General features: G+C 34.2%; 1 protein-coding gene across 1 annotated transcript; it reads right to left on the bottom strand.

Annotated features, from left to right (window-relative positions):
- Positions 1-987: 987 nt before the first annotated feature.
- On the bottom strand, positions 988-17,593 carry LOC134247996 (uncharacterized). The gene is made up of 16 exons (XM_062730415.1): positions 17,447-17,593; positions 17,037-17,168; positions 16,597-16,732; positions 16,261-16,353; positions 15,990-16,153; positions 13,065-13,199; positions 11,369-11,500; positions 10,515-10,650; positions 10,238-10,330; positions 7,168-7,340; positions 6,287-6,289; positions 4,580-4,717; positions 4,138-4,269; positions 2,633-2,768; positions 1,699-1,791; positions 988-1,209 (listed from the first exon to the last, which is right to left on the bottom strand). The coding sequence occupies exons 1-16, from the start codon at positions 17,591-17,593 to the stop codon at positions 1,028-1,030; spliced, it is 2,025 nt and encodes a 674-aa protein (XP_062586399.1). The 3' UTR covers positions 988-1,027.
- Positions 17,594-18,106: the final 513 nt, after the last annotated feature.

Below are 18,106 nucleotides of genomic sequence, written 5' to 3'. Positions count from 1 at the left end.
GGGCAATAACTCATTGAAGGGGTCTACAAATACTTTCGCAATGAATAGATTCCAAAGTCCTCTCAAATAGTCGAAGACTTTAGTGAAGGTTTCATATTTCTATGGTTTACGGTTTCGAAGGAGTAGCGATAACAAGGTTTTACGTACAAGAGGCGAGAACTCCGAAAGGGGTCATAGGTCATATGCGTTGGGTATTTTTTCGAAATAACTTTTAATGGCAAGTATCATGAACTGCAAAGTTCTTCGAGAACTCTGTCGGTTCAATTTTCGATAACGGAAAAATAATAATAAACAGAAGCATTTCAAGAGGTCTTTCCACAGAAAGGTGGAAAGACCTAATGAACGGTGACTTTGCTCAAACCTATATCTCAACAATACAATTTGTGACCTGAGCCAATACGAACCTTTATATATCAGATGTGATGTCAGGTGTTATTGAACTTTTGCGAAACATATGGAGTTAACGAACAGTATTCAAGATTAAAAGTCCTTAAAACAATATAAAATAGGAGCAGAACAAACACATCAATAAGAATACCTCCAAAACATCAGAGGTGGGATCAGATTCCATAAAGGAGTGAGCAGTCCCTGCAGACCGGTCACACTCGCTGCGTGCGATAAACGCTGACTTTTGCAGTTGACAGATTACCTTGAAATTTAAACCTGCATCATATACGAAGATACAGAATTGATAATAGATAAGGAAACCTTTATATTGGTCATAGGTATGGTGTTAAGGGCACTAACATGTGAAGGACGGTGGTTGGGGGTAGTGTGGTTGTCGTTTATTTCAAGGGCAACTTTAATTTCACAACCAAAAATACATTAAATTAGTTTATGTATTCATTATAACTTCATAAAATTACAATCAAAGTAAAATTTCTTCCTTAAAAAATCGATGATTCAAAGTGACGTTTTCTATTTTATCACTGTAGCAAATAATTATTCATTGTTATATATTTCCTGGGTATATGATATGAGCCATGAGGTATTATAACTACCTGAAGCTTCAAATCAATCTTTGAAATTAACAAACTCGGTATATTAATCGCAGGCCTTCCAACGTGTTCCAGTACGGACAGACTGAGCGATCTACTTTTTGCCATTTTCCATCTTTTTCTAATTGATCACATAGAGGAAAGAATGAATCTTTGTATTCGTCAAACTTTTCAAGTCCCTCCATTCGAGCCACTATGCAAATGAGTCCGTCTACAGAAAAAAAGTTCCATGTTATGTAAAAGACGAACATAAAGAAACAATGCTAATTACACAAATGTTCAAGACAAAAATGAAAAAGATACTCCGTTAAGTATTGGAATAAGCATGAAAGTACAATGGCATATTTAAAACAAACAATGAAATAAAAAGTTCATGTACAAATCAAACATAATGATATCGTGTTATGTTCAAAACAAACATAAATAAATGAACCATTTCACGTTCGAAACAAACAAGCGTCATGTTATATTCATGACAAACATTAAGATACCATGTTATGTTCAAACAAAAATAAATAAATCATGCCATGTTCAAGACACGTTTTAAGATCAATTTAATGTAACAACAGTTTCAGTGATTGTTCAGTGATTCCGTACATTTATACTGTCAAACCTTTATGTATGCTTTTTATTTCCATTATTTCATCTAATTGAATTATAGAAAATGGAAAACATATGTAGAATACGACACTTGACTTACTTGGTTTGACCAAACGAACCATCTCTTCCAGTGCCTCACTTTTTATGTGATTTTTCGTGTGACTTCCAACAACAGTAACAACATCATAGGAATCTACAATGATATCAAAAAAAAATGTGTATAATTACAAATCGGGTGCGGAGCAAGGTAGAAATTCCCGAAAAAAAATATCAGAGGTGTGTTTAGGTGTTGTAGAGGAGTACGCATCCGCTTTCGACCGTTACACCCGCCGCGTGCTTCTTGTCATGATTGGGTACAAGGAAAAATTCGTAGAAATTGTAATTAACAGCGTAAAAAAAGTTGATCCAACGACGAATTATTTTTGCTTGTTTCATCGTATCGACACCATGGAACTTGCAAAATGATTACTTTAAACGAGACTGTTGATATCCTTGTTTCTTCAACTTCTTTGTAAATAGCTTCTTTCATGTCAAACAATGATAGTAGGTTGAATATGCCCTTATGTATCAAATTCAGTAGGAAACATCGGTATATTCAAATATCTCCGAAAACAGTTTTAACAAATAAGAAACTGCATAATCAAAAATGTTAGACCAAGAAAAAACACAATCAATATGTTTCTTAATTCATTCAAGGATTTAAATCCTTAGGTTGTCACTATCTTCAACGACCAAAGACGTCCGTGTGACGTGACACAGCATCTGCTCTAGAGTCAAGGAGCAAGGAGTTGATCCACACGTACCGGGTTCGAATCCCACTGTGGGATATGGAGACCGGTCCTTCGGTTGAGACCTACAAACTTGGGTCCTGGATCGCAGTAGATGCTAGCACAAAAAGGATTCCTTTCTGCTCAATGGACTTGAGTGCCGAGCATTGGTAAAAAAAAATTCATGCTCCCCTTTTGCAAGTTGTGGCGTCTCCATGTGAGTGAAAAATTCAACAACATAAAAAACAAACAACAAACGCTACTCACCAGAAGCTAGATCCAGTGGGTCCTTGCCAATCGCCTCACAGATGTAATTTCTATAAAGACCTTTTCGTTTTGCCTTTTCAAGCATACCTGGGGAGGGGTCCAACGCATCAAAAATCTTAAAGCCTTTTTTCAGCAACTGTAATATTAAATCTGATATTTCTAACGCCTTATGTTAATTTTATTGGAGTTTTCGTTTTTTACAGGTACGTACATGTATTTATATAAAGTAAGATTTCTAAAATGAAAAAGATGAAGATAGCGAAAAAGTGATCACTCTCGACGGAGAATTTAAGACAGTAACATTTGTGAATCCTAATAATAATAATAATAATAAACAAAAGAAAGCAATAGCTAAGTCCTCTCATCACTTTAAAATTTCAATTTTGTAAAACCTTAAAAATTATGAAGAAGTGATGTAGAAGATATAGTGCTTCCAGTGACATATGTTACAAAAAACTTGTCATAAATGAAAAATTATGATTGTGTAAATGATGAAAATGTTATTGATTTTATTTGCTTCTTGGAACAAATAAATTTTGTAATTTGCAATATAGAAAATCTTAACATCTGTACAAAATTTTGCTTTATTTATAACAAAATATTTTTAGTTTAGAAGATAAAAAGCAAAATATGTGTAAATTTTCGCTCTTTTAGGCGTTCTAATTATTGACCCCTATATAGCGCCATTTTGAATAGAGAAATCGAAAAACAAAAACCGCTGTGCACAACTTCAATCCTTCTATTGTGGAAAGTCAGTCAAATTTCTGCTCCCCCCCCCTTTGTCCCTATAAATTTTCTTTAAAGGGAAATAACTAAAACCGGAAGTGGATTTTTGAATTCTAATATATAGTTTAGTAACGTCTATATACTAAAATTTGAGAAAATCCATTGAGAAATGAGTGAAATATGAAAAGTTGGTAGGAAAAGGAAAAAAAAAGAATAATAAGAATAATCTTAATCATCCCCCCCCCCCTTCCGTTGGAAACCACCACCCATAACCACCACCACCATGAAGATGGAGTAGAAGATATAGTGCTGTTGATATTTGACAAAAAAGGATAAATGAATTGTTATGATTGTGTAAATGATGAAAATGTTATGATTTTATTAAAATAAATTTTGTAATTTGCAATAAAGAAAATCTTAACATGTGTACAATATTTAAAACTTTATTTTCAGACTATCTAACCAACTTTCTTTTTGCTTAACATATGAATCTGCCGTATAATTTATAATTCTTGCGTTTAGAAAAAGATATATGCTAAAGTTTAATAACTGTATTATAAAGGGTCATTTTTTGCTCTTTCACACTTTCAAACATTTATTCTCCGTTTTAAATTTGCCCAATCAAAGTACTGTTTATAAGAAACTATGCTGTCTTTGTTTTTCCCTGTTTTGTCTGGGGCAAAAGGGGAGAAAATAAAACGGAGTTGAAATTATCGCTTTTATAGAATGTGATATTCCACACTTTACAAATAAAATGTGTTGTCCAACAGAAAATATACCTCCTCTGCCACCATTCCAGTTCCCGCCCCTATGTCCAGGATTATCTTTAGAGCACGCTCGTCCATATTAATAAACTTGGCCACCGCTTCTGCCGCCGAATGTGGCCCATAATAATTACTGTCACCTAAAATCTGTATGTAATAGAGAATTATATGCTACAAAGCATTATGTTGATACAAAGGAATTGCATCACTAAGAAGAAAAAACATAATTAAGTGTTGACTGGAAGAGTATCTCTTTGATTAATAATAGGAAAGGTCTCTAAGGGATAATTTGGTCAGATTTTTTTGTGGATACAGATATACTTAATATGGAAAAAAAACTTCCCTCTGCCCCTGTTTTACATGTATTAAAGAAAATGGTGTGATGAAAGCTAGATAACAAAAATTTTGGAGGAAATTTACGGTTAATAGTTTAACAAGGACAATTAACATTTTTCACCTTATCATAATTGTTGCTTAAATCGTCATACACTGCATTCAATCCCTTTTGGTCAAGGCCCTTAACGAAGATATTTTCAAGTAGCGTCTGCACTTCCGGTTCTTCGGATGGCAGGATATAATTCTTTTCTGTCGTCATCTGAAAAATCATTTTGCTTCTCTTTTTTCTTACTTATTCGTTGTTGTTGTTGTTTTAATCATTCCTTTGGTGGCATTTTGCTGCCCCCCAACATGCAACATAATTTTGTAGACATTGATATGCAACTTTTTTAAGCCAACATGCAAAATAATTATGTTGAAATGCAAGTTACCAATTGTTTTAGAAAACATGATACAAATACGGGCTAATTTAATTAAAAGAAATTCTCTAATAAGATTGGTAACTTGAATGCTAATTACATGTGTAATTTTATTGCATTTAGAGAATTATCTTGCATGTCGAGATAGTTTTCTTGGATGTTAACATAGTTTATTTTGTATGTAGGTGGCAGAAATATGCCACCATACATTCCCTTATTTTTAAGCTATAGTCAACAGGAAATGTAGAGAGCACTTAAATAGTGCTTGCCTCGGCATATCAAGTATGTATATGTGTCTTATCAAGACCCATTACATATACCTTAGAAAATCATCTCATTTATGCCTCTGTTTTAATGGGATTTAAAGGTTATTTTAATAATTTTTTATACATATGGTTGTTTTTATGACATTTTTTAAAAATTTGAAGATAGAAATAGAAGAAAAGAAAATCGTAAATCTTACATTTGTCGAAGTGGTTAACCCTAAAACATTAGGTTGTATTCCGATGATTGGACTTCTGCGAGAAGCACTGACTTTTAAATACAGTTGACGGTAAAACCTGAATTATGTATGGAGGTGCAGAGTTGATAATAGATAACAAAACCTTTCTAGTCTTCATGGGTATGGTGTTAGGGGCATTTATATTAACATGTGAAGGTCGGGAGTTGAGAGTATAGGGCGGCCGACGGTTGTCCATGTCAATTTCTATGGTGACCTACATCTGCCCTCTATACATGCAAGATAAATGTTGTTTACTTGCAACTTAAAATTAATTATGTAGAAATGGGACTTTTTATGTCAACATGCAACTTAATTATGTTGACATGGGACTTTTTTATGTCAACATGCAGCTTAATTATGTTGACATGCAGGTTACCAATCTCTGTAGAGAATCTAATTTTAATTTTATTACCAAATTATTAACTCCAATATATGACATCATTATTTAAATCAAGATGCAACAAGATTATATGTAGACATGCGACTTATTTATGTCAACATGCATATATTGTGTCAACTGAACATGTGAATAAATTGCGTCACATACGAGATATGTTGACATGCAAGATTTTACTGTTAACATGCAAGTTAATTATGAAAATTTCAAACTGTGAGCTTGTTGACTTGCAAGATTATGATAATGTATGCTGATACACTGATATGCAAATTATCATCTTGCTTGTTGACAAACATCTTACATGTTAATATATTAATACGTAAGTTGCAAGTTGACAAAAATAAGTTGCATGACAACATAAATAAGTCGCACGTATACCTTATTGTCTTGCCTGTTAATTTAACAAAAAAATAGTCGTACGTCAACATGTTTACATAATATCAGATATTGGCATTAGTAATTAAGTAGATTTGTATTATAAATGTTGTATTCTGTAATAAAATTAGTAACTTGCTTTTTTTTTAAGATATAATTTTCTAGCATGATTAAATTGAAGAAAAAAATCAAATAAAATACGTAAAAGCATTGTTTATATAGGCCTACAGAGCATTTATTTACCAATGTAAACGGTTTGACTTTTTTGGAATTTGGAAATGAAGTGACAGTTTGAATTAAATTTCAAAATTTTGCAGTTATTAAACTAAGATCGCATTAAAATTGGAAAGGTAAAATAGACAAAGTCTTTTTGTCCACTCATAGGTATCGTATACGGTGTTCATGAGCCATGACCCATAACCAGAAATTGTGCATTCTGAAGTGATATCTGTTTAAAAATAGATATCACTTTACAAATACATGTAGATATCATTACACAAATTATACTCATTTATTGTCTATATATGTTAAACTCTAAATAAAAAGGTAACAAGTTTTTTTATTGGAACTGAAGATAACGAACAGTAATCAAGTCTAGAGAAGCAATATTGAATAAACACGGAGGTCAAAAAACATCAGAGATGGGATCACGTGCAATAGATGAGGAAACTTCCCCTGTTGACCGTGTGTTTCTTGTTATGAACCGGGAAAGGAAAATAGTCCGTCGACAATTCCGTGTGTAAGTTATTGCCTCAGATGACATCAGTCAGCATACCACTATCATAGTAATTATTGATAGATTGTAATTGCTGACAAGGTCATTGTATGTAAGATGTCAACCAACCAGATTAGTTGGAGTCATTCTAGTCCATTTAGTACAGTTTTTGAAATACTCGTAATAATCAAATGAATCTAGATTGTTTGATACAATTCAGAAGAGTAGAAGTTTTGTTTGTTTTTTTCTAATTTAAAATAACGTATGAACAAATGTATGAACAATTTAATATTTAGCAAACTTTATACACAATCTGTACACCTTCCACTTGCTTCCAGTATGGACATGAAGAGCAATCTATCTTTTTCCATTTTCCTTCTTTTTCTAGTTGATCACACAGAGGAAAGAATGTATCTTTATATTCTTCCAGATTTGTTAAACACTCCATGCGAGCCACCATGCATACGATTCCTCCTAAAAAAACATGAAAAACCAGAAGTCTCTGTCGAGACTGAAGCTCTACTGGTTTGTACTTATAGCAAAGGAAGAGAAAAGTACTTAAGCAGTTGGAAATTGAAACTTTTCAACAGCAATAAATAGAATAATGATCCTTGATTAAGTCTCTTTATGTTCTTAGTGCAGTCTACTTGCATGCCACATTTATATTATAATCAAACTAAAATTGTATTTGGAGTAGCATTTTGAAAGAATTTCACAGAAATTTCTATTTTCAGTAACCACGGCAACACCGTTCATCGAAATCAAAAACCGATATACAGAATTGTGTATCTTAGTGTAGTCTACTTGTGTGCCAAGTTATATTGAAATCAGACTAAAACTGTAGGAGGAGTAGCATTTTGAAAGAATTTCACAGAAATTTCTATTTTTAGTAACCACGGCAACACCGTTCATCGAAATCAAAAACCGATACATAGAATTATGTATCTTAGTGTAGTCTACTTTTGTGCCAAGTTATATTGAAATCAGACTAAAACTGTAGGAGGAGTAGCATTTTGAAAGAATTTCACAGAAATTTCTATTTTTAGTAACCACGGCAACACCGTTCATCGAAATCAAAAACCGATATACAGAATTGTGTATCTTAGTGTAGTCTACTTGTGTGCCAAGTTATATTGAAATCAGACTAAAACTGTAGGAGGAGTAGCATTTTGAAAGAATTTCACAGAAATTTCTATTTTTAGTAACCACGGCAACACCGTTCATCGAAATCAAAAACCGATATACAGAATTGTGTATCTTAGTGTAGTCTACTTGTGTGCCAAGTTATATTGAAATCAGACTAAAACTGTAGGAGGAGTAGCATTTTGAAAGAATTTCACAGAAATTTCTATTTTTAGTAACCACGGCAACACCGTTCATCGAAATCAAAAACCGATACATAGAATTATGTATCTTAGTGTAGTCTACTTTTGTGCCAAGTTATATTGAAATCAGACTAAAACTGTAGGAGGAGTAGCATTTTGAAAGAATTTCACAGAAATTTCTATTTTTAGTAACCACGGCAACACCGTTCATTGAAATCAAAAACCGATACACAGAATTGTGTATCTTAGTGTAGTCTACTTGTGTGCCAAGTTATATTGAAATCAGACTAAAACTGTAGGAGGAGTAGCATTTTGAAAGAATTTCACAGAAATTTCTATTTTTAGTAACCACGGCAACACCGTTCATCGAAATCAAAAACCGATACACAAAATTGTGTATCTTAGTGTAGTCTACTTGTGTGCCAAGTTATATTGAAATCAGACTAAAACTGTAGGAGGAGTAGCATTTTGAAAGAATTTCACAGAAATTTCTATTTTTAGTAACCACGGCAACACCGTTCATCGAAATCAAAAACCGATACACAGAATTGTGTATCTTAGTGTAGTCTACTTGTGTGCCAAGGTTATATTGAAATCAGACTAAAACTGTAGAAGGAGTAGCATTTTGAAAGAATTTCACAGAAATTTCTATTTTTAGTAACCACGGCAACACCGTTCAACAAAATCAAAAACCGATATACAGAACTGTGTATCTTAGTGTAGTCTACTTGTGTGCCAAGTTATATTGAAATCAGACTAAAACTGTAGGAGGAGTAGCATTTTGAAAGAATTTCACAGAAATTTCTATTTTTAGTAACCACGGCAACACCGTTCAACGAAATCAAAAACCGATACACAGAATTGTGTATCTTAGTGTAGTCTACTTGTGTGCCAAGTTATATTGAAATCAGACTAAAACTGTAGGAGGAGTAGCATTTTGAAAAAATTTCACAGAAATTTCTATTTTTAGTAACCACGGCAACACCGTTCATCGAAATCAAAAACCGATACACAGAATTATGTATCTTAGTGTAGTCTACTTGTGTGCCAAGTTATATTGAAATCAGACCAAAACTGTAGGAGGAGTAGCATTTTGAAAAATTGTTTACAGACAGACAGACGGACAGACAGACAGACAGACAGACAGACAGACGGACGGACGGACGACGGACGCATTACTATCGCATAAGCTCTTCTGGTCTCTGACCAGTAGAGCTAAAAAATGAGAAAAGAATTTAACAACATCACTGTACGACAAATGAGTTTATTTGAGCCTTTCCATCAGTCTGACTAAAGCCAGCCTTTACTATTTCACTTCGTTCCTACGAACAAAAAGAAATAGTACTTTTGACTGGCTTTCGTCAGACTGGCCATTCCATGCACCGTCAGCTGTCCTTATTTATGTCGTAATAGTCCATTATAACATACATATATTGGCTATTTCTTGAAGTGATGGCTTTAAACGAGATTGTTGATTTTCTTGTTTCACCAACCTGTTTGTTTGTGTCTAGTCACGTTAGAAATTGTTTGCACGTAGATCATGTTCTTGCTTGTTGAATTAAAGAAATCGACGTTCACCCCGTATATACATGTAGGTTATGAATAAGGGGGGTTGAAAAATGAAAAGTTGAACTAATTACATTATCTAAAAGCTTTTTTCATGGTTATCATAAAGCTTCGTAATGAGGTTACCATAAACATCTTTTTCAAGTACAATATGAAACAGCTTTGTTAGGGTCTGTGATATTTTTCTTTTATTTTAAGCCCATGGAATATACTAAGTTGCTATATGAATGGACTTTTCATTGACTATACGTCGTTGATTTGAGATTTCTAAATGTCGAGTTGAAGATCACAGCTAGTGCTGTTTTCTAAATTATAAGATTTTGCTTGTTCAAATTCCGTTTCACATGAATAAAAATAGGACTCTTGCTATTAATGGAGCGCAATCGGTACCCATGGGAATGAAGATTTGGTTTAATTAAATAAGAAACGATCAGAAAACATCTTATTTCAATTTTTTACTGTATGGACAAAGTTACCCACCTGGTTTTGTTAACCTAATAATCTCGTACAGAGCCTCGCTTTCAATATGATTTACTCCATGACTGCCAACAACCGTGACGATGTCGTATGACGCTAAAAATACGCAAAATAAAACATAGCAGAGGAATGTTAAAATAAAAGTAACCTTTACTAAATTTGTTCTCGTTTCTAATAATATGATGCGGATCAGACATTGTATGTTTAGTACTAGCAGTGCTGATAATTCATTGTTCTTTTTAACAAATAAAGGATTTTTATATGATTTAATGTACGTTACCGGAGGGTATATCAAGTTGTTCTTTGCCAATGGCTTCACAGATATAATTTCTATAACGATCTTTTTCTTTTGCTTCATCAATCATTCCTTGTGAAGGCTCAAGAGCGTCAATGATTTTGAATCCTAATTTTTTCATCTGAAAAGATAATCTAAGTATAATTCTTTCGTCTTTGCATTACAAGTTAAAAACTATACTACATATAACCCATAAGTGTATTGCACAGGTGCTTGAGGACAGGACCCCCCACTCCGATATAGACCCCCCTCCTCAAGCCTTTTCGACCTTTTTTCACATACATGACACATTCGTGATATTATCTAATCTATTATTCAGTAAATTTGTTTAAACAAACATTTTGGGTGATTTTCGATTTTTTGGTATAGATTTTATCACAAATATGCCATTGAGAGATAATTTATGAGAAAAAAGTCGAAAAAGCCCAGGGGTCTTTATAGAAGGGGGTGTTCCGCGTCCTGTCCTCAAGCACCTGTGGTGCATTGGGAAGGGAGAGAGATGGAGGATTTCATTGCGGCTAAAATTAATCATAATATATGTTTGTGTTAAAGTTAAACATCAAATCAGCATGAAGGTTAGGGCAGTTGGGGAGGGGGGGGGGGTGGCTAGGGAGAGGAATCACAACGCGAAAATTTCATTCTCATGTATGTTCTTCTTCTTTTACACTAAATTGAGCAATTATAGCCAAAATTCGTTATAATTTTATCTCGCTAGTAAACAGTCAATGATTATCGTGCAAAAATAAAGTGTCGCGAATATAAAGTGATCTACCAGGCGCGGATCCAACATTTGTTTTCCAGAAAGGGGGGTGGGGGTGGTGTAGAGAGAGAGAGAGTACCTCCACTGCCAATAGTCCGGTACCAGCGCCGATGTCTAGCGTTGTCTTTAGCGGCCGCTCCTCCTCTGTGAATACCTTGGCTAAAGCTAAAGCCGCACTGTTGGGGGCCTGGTAACCATTGCTTGTCACCACCTATTCAATAAAAGTGTCAAATTATTTAAGAGGCCGTGCAATGCATTTTGTAGAAATTTATTCTTTTACATTTCAAATTTTCTGATCTTTATGCCATACTATATATTTTATTTTTCTGTTACCGATATATCTTTACAGCTGTTTACATGCATGCATATAGTTCTTTTAATGGTAAGACATTAACCAAGACCCGCTACCTCCGTTATAAAGATTTGTTGTTATACGGAGTGCATGAGCGATTGATTTTAGTATGTACATGTATATATAGGGTAAATTAATTTACTGATGCCACCGACTGACATCATACAAGAAAGGTGCAACGTATTTATACTGACATATGTCTTATTTACTTGTATTTCGACATGCAATTTAATTATTTCGACGTGCAAAAACTGATTGTTTCGGGGGTGGGGCGGGGACGCAAAAATAACTTGAGTTATTAATGTTGACATGCGCGATAAATATTGCTGACATGCAACGAACGTGTCAAGATGCATGGAACTTAATGATGTTACCAATACCATTAAAATCCCTCAGATTGACTTGTATAAGTCGTGAGTTTACTCAATTTTCTTGCATGCTGTCACAAAATTTGCATGACAACACATTTCTCTTGTGTCTTGCTTTATGATGAGTGAAGTGGCATACACCTGCAGGATAAATTAGAAAAGTATGTCAACTTGCAGGCAAAGATATCTTTAAAGGCAAGATACTGTTTATAAGTACTAAAAAAATTGGGCTCCACATTTTTTCGACTTTGGTGCAGACATAGATGCGCTAATTCACGAAAAACGCGAAATCATTATAAATACGCGCTAAGAGTGCGGAAGTGAATACGCCAACTGAATATCTGGAGTGATTGCACCTAATTTTGAATAATTAATGCCAGTCTGGTGAATCTGTTTTTGATATATTTTTAGTAACGCGATTACCGAACATTATAGTTGCATCGTGTATTCATATTGACATGGTTCTTATATATTTACATGCGACAAAATTAGATTGTTTTACAAGTAACAATTTACGTCAACGCGATTTATTTAAGAAATGAATTTAATTTTTAAAGATTCATGAGGTTATGAACTACGACGCTTCACGCCGGCATATTTCATGAAGCGCGTTAGGGCTTCATGATGAATATGCCGGCGTGAAGCTTTGTAGTTCATATACCTCATGAATCTTCAAAAAATTAAATTCATTTCTTATATTTACATTATTTTTCTGCTGACTTGCCATAAATTTACGCCGTTCAACTGTCATTTTTAAAACAAAACAGTGTGCACTATATTTTTTGACGCCAAGAGCGGTATTATGACGTAACAATTTTCATGCTTATTCGTGGTACATACCTAATGTAGTTCATGAGAAAGTATACTGCATTTTATTTTGTAAAGAATCATATGGGAAATTTATTGGAAATGTTAATATTTATCTTTACATGCCAGATAATTATGTCAATCGACATGCTTTAAATAATTTTCATGATTTTATAAGCGCACATATACTATCGTATTAAGGGTTTTTCAGGGGGATAAAGGGGTGAGGGTGGGGGATTAAACACAACCTGATCATAATCTTTGCTGACGTCATCGTAAGCTGCATTCAGCTCCATTTGAGACAGTCCCTCAGCCAGTACTTTCCCTAACAGATTTACCGCCCCTTGGTCATTATTGGGGAGAGTGTACCTCTGCGTGGTCATCTGTAAAAAAAAAATTAATTAATAATTAGTAAATTTATAATAAAACAAGATGTGTTTGTGAAACACTATGCCGCCAATTGTAACACAAGTCTGAGGTGGGACAATACTCTTCAAAGTGATATACACTTCCCTTGACAGCGCAATCGTTATGGGCTAAATTAAAATTGACAACGACGGACAGACAAACAGACATAACAAAAACAATATACATGTACCCAGGGATCTTTCGATCCGGAGGACATGAAAAAATTCCGACATTCCACCACAACAAAAATGTTTTGATTAAACAATTTAATTGTCAAAAATCTATACAAGATAGATATGAACACGTATGAAAATGATATGTTTGGAAAAAGTGGTGAACCCCCCCCCCCCCACCTCATATTTAATTACAATCAGGACAATGAAGGTCTAGGAATTCTAACTTAGTGATTTTGGCTAAGCTTATATACCGCGGTACATGTATGCAAATAATTCATTATTGCAATAAGCAATTTTAATTTTTTTTAAAGAGGGGGGGGTATTAAAGCTAAGACACGTCACATGCTCGACAGCTGATGATACAACGTTATTTTATATTCCCTTACATATTTATTTCATTTTAATAATTTAGTACATGTAAGTGTGCGCACATCATGCAGTATGCACTCTTTAAATCCTTTAGTCCTTTCACTATACAGGCAAAAGTATTAATGAAATTTACTTCTTACCTTGGCGAAATTTTAAAGGCTATAAATATCCCGTGTACTGGTCAGCATTTGGTATGTCCACGACAGGAATTAGGTCACTTTGTTTAAAAGCTTCCACGGTCCATGCGGATGTTCGCAGATTGATAGGGGAAATATACAACGATAAAAGACTCGGTCCACACAAAGATAAGGTGAAGGTGAAATTTAAATATAGACCATGGGGAATTTTTTAAACATATTTCTTTTTGAGTGTTTTGCAGGCTTATCAAAAATAATTTTGGAATGTTTTATCACAGGAGAGTACAGGTATCTACGTAGTGGTGATAAGCCTAATAAAATGCTAGATCCGCTCGCATATTTGCTACACTAACGTTAGCGAGTAAGGCGGATTGCACTTTAAATTTCAGTATATTTCCATCCTGTGTGTAAGGGAGAGAGTGCAGGAGAATAGGGATATATTGTTTTTGTCCTGTCTGTTTGTCTGTTTATCTGTTTGTCTGTTTATCTGTTTGTCTGTCTGTCTGTTGTCAACTTTAAATAACTTTTGAACCATAAGAGATAGAGACTTCATATTTGGTATGCATACTCCACTAATAAAGTTCTTTCAATGACATCAAGGTCAATAGTTCTTTCAATGACATCAAGGTCAATGACATTATGACCTTGAATGTGACCTATATGCTAAAAATAGTTTTTTCGACTTTTTGCCGTAACTTTTGAAACATTTTCATATTTGGTATATTTCACTAATAAAGTTCTTTCTGTGTGTTATGACCTTGACTGTGAGATATGCTCAAAATAGCTTTTTCGAGTTGCGCGTTTTTTTTGTTTTATATTCATTTATTATTTATTTCATTATTTTAGATTTGTATACATGCATGTACATGGTGTATTTACATGTAAAATGTACATGACATTGTAATTAATTTATGGTGGACATTTATAAGATGTTCTCCCCTATTCGGACTGTCGAGATTTAAAGATATATTAATTATTTATTAAATTATTTTTTAATTCGTTTTTATTCTCGATAACAAAAAGATATTGAAGCGTATCTTGTCTTGGAACATTGGAGGGGGGGGGGGTATGAAGTTGAAAGAATATGCTGTTCATAGATCGAACTTATAGTTTTAAAAATCCATTACTTGTACATCTTGCATATATATAATAATAACTCGAGCAACTTTTTCTCTTCTAAGTCAAGCCAAAGAAAAAATAATTTTCTGGTTTACATAGTTTATGCTAAATTTTTATGAATAAATCAAATCAAAGTCTATGTAAATTACACTGTATGTCTTTGAAGTTAACGACGTGCGACCAATTTCCTTAAAACAGCTTTAGTTTAATTCTAGAGTTCGGATGAATGTGTGAAATCCAACATTAAGATGCTGTGTCATCTTAAGTTCTGGGATATTTTTTGTTGGGGGATATGTTTGTTTCTTGTTTCATTCAACGTCTCTCTCCGTCCAGCTCTCTCTCTCTCTCTCGATCTTTTTCACTCGCCTAGAGACGCCACCACTTGCCGGTAAGAGTTTGAAAATTTCAACCAATTCTCGTCATTATCCGGCACCCAAAACCGGGGTGGGGGTGGGGGGTGGGGGCTTTGTATGGTTTGATACTGCTCGAGAAGATGCCTGTGTTATTTTCAGTTTGATGTTAATCAGTTTTATTCTTGCTAAATCGGAAAGTTGTTCAATATAGAAACATACCGCGTATGCTTTTGATCTTTCCTGGTATCTTTAGATTTTATTGTGACATGTAAGTCAGGGTATTTTACTGAGTTTGGTTTTACAATAACTCATCATTATTTATGAAAAAAAGAAGAAATATTTCAGGGGTTGTGAATTACTGCCCAGAATGTGTATACATGTACGTATAAAAGATTAAGACTTTTAAAAAAATGCAAAAACACATTTATTGCAATGTTTATGTATTAACTAATTTTAAAACAATGCATTTATGTGTACATATTATGTATATAAAAAAACATTCAAAATAAAATATTTGTATACAGTCATGTTTTACAAATGTATATCATCAAGATCTAACTCAATATAAACTATATAAAAGTCTAATGAACACACTAACAAACTCTATAGACTATTTGAACACCTTCGATCTTGTTCCAATATGGGCAAGATGAACAGTCAATTTTCTGCCATTTTTTCTCCTCTTCAAGTTTTTCGCACAATGGGAAAAAAGAGTCTTTATACTTATCCAGATTTGATAAACTCTCCATTCGCGCAACTATACACACGATACCACCTGTAAAGTATTAGAAAAACATTTAAGTAATAAATTTAAGTTATTTTAGTTTATTCCTAAAATATTTAAACATTATTAAAAAAGCAGTGGAATATCACGTGACGAACCTGGTTTGACCAATCGAATAATCTCGATCAGAGCCTCGCTTTCGATGTGATTTGCTATATGGCTTCCGACAACAGTGACAATATCATACGAATCTAAAATTAAAAGAAATAAGTATTGTTAAATATATTACATGTAATATATTCATTAACTTTAATTAGAAATATTAAGTTAAATAATTATTTGATTTTCATCTCAAGGACATCTTCCTAGGTCAGGGGTTTCTGATCCACTACATAAAGTGGAGCGTAGTGGATCAGAAATCCTTGACTTGGGAAGATGTCTCGAGGATAGAAATTAGAAATGGACTGGGGTTAATAAAGTTTTTATTTTCCTACCAGAGGGAATGTTGAGGGGTTCATTGCCAACTGCTTCGCAGATGTAGTTTCTGTAGATGCCTTTCTCTTTGGCAATGTCAAGCATCCCCTGTGATGGATCAAGGGCATCGAAGATTTTAAACCCCTTCTTCACCATCTGAAATTCGAATGAAATATTTATTTCTCCCTTCGCAAACTTTCACCATCTGAAAACCGAAAATTAGAACTGAAGAACGAGTCACCGTAAAAGTAACAAAATTGATGATGATCACTTGGCACAAATCGGCTGATTCGTACCTCATACATGTGATGAAAGTGACGGAATCAGCCGAGGTGTGCCGAATGCAGTGGTGATGACAAATACATCCAATCGCATCATCTTGGGCCTTTCCGTCAGAAGTCGGAAAAACAACTTTTTCCGCTATACTCGGAAAGTCCCGAGAAATTGCGATTGCAAATACCTCATCAGCTAGTAATCCTGTTCCGGCGCCGATGTCTAAGATGACCTTTTGCGCTCGTTCAGCTTCCGGATATAGTTTTGTTACGGCGTCTGTACAGCTTTTTGGGGCTTTGTATCCATTGTCCAAGACAACCTGCAAAATAATGCGGATATTAAAAAAAACATTTATTGAGTAAGGTTCATTTATCAGATAGAGTGAACGCGAATATGAAACAATTTAATTTCCTATATTTAGAATATTTTTCTTCGTTTCTTAAAAAAGTGAAGTTTTACCAACCATATTCACTTCGAAACAGTTTGATACAGTATTGCATCGATAATCAAGGACATGACTGTGTAATTAAATTACTGTATTTCTGTGTTTTGTATATATATTTTTGAGAGGGGGAGGGGGGTTCAATCTTTTTTTACCTGATCATAATCCCGACTGACGTCATCATAAGCTGCGTTCAATTCTCTCTGGGATAGTCCTTCCGCCAGAATCTTCCCTAACAGCTGTTGCGCTCCTTTGTCGTATTCATTGGGAAGGGAATATCTCTGCGTTTGAGTGGCAGCCATCTGTCCGAAAAAAAATTAAATCAGTTAACGTTGTCATCCTCTCTTCACAAACAGGCCCGTAGGAAGCAATTTCAGGTGGGGGGAGGGGGGGGGGGGGCACTGCCATGTATTTTCAGTTGGGGTCTCAACTACTACTAAAAATTCCATTCCAAACTACCCCCCCTTCCCTGTTTCTACGGCCATGACAAATACCACTTTTTGTCAATTGCAATTACAATCAAACCAAGTTATCTTGCACACGTTAAGACCGATAAAAAACTTCGAGATTCCCCATGGTTCGAGATAGTGAGGGCAGAAGCGCTTTGAAGTCCCAAATCACTTTGATATATACACTGTCTATTAAGATATCCTTGAAAGAATAAAGAAAAGTACAGGTGTGATAAGATATCTTTAAGAGCAATAATTTCGAGGTGTACAGCGCTTCTAATCAATAATATTAATTTAAATTTCCCGCACCATTAGAATTTTGTGCCATTTTCTGTTCAATTTCCGCTCTATCTATCGTATTTTTAA

This window comes from Saccostrea cucullata, unplaced genomic scaffold, assembly GCF_032062105.1.
Source record: "Saccostrea cucullata isolate Sc308-1 unplaced genomic scaffold, CSIRO_AGI_Scuc_v1 ctg448, whole genome shotgun sequence".
Taxonomy (NCBI): Eukaryota; Metazoa; Mollusca; class Bivalvia; order Ostreida; family Ostreidae; genus Saccostrea; species Saccostrea cuccullata.
Note: the sequence above shows the minus strand (reverse complement) of the source record. Positions and strands in the feature narration are given on the sequence as shown.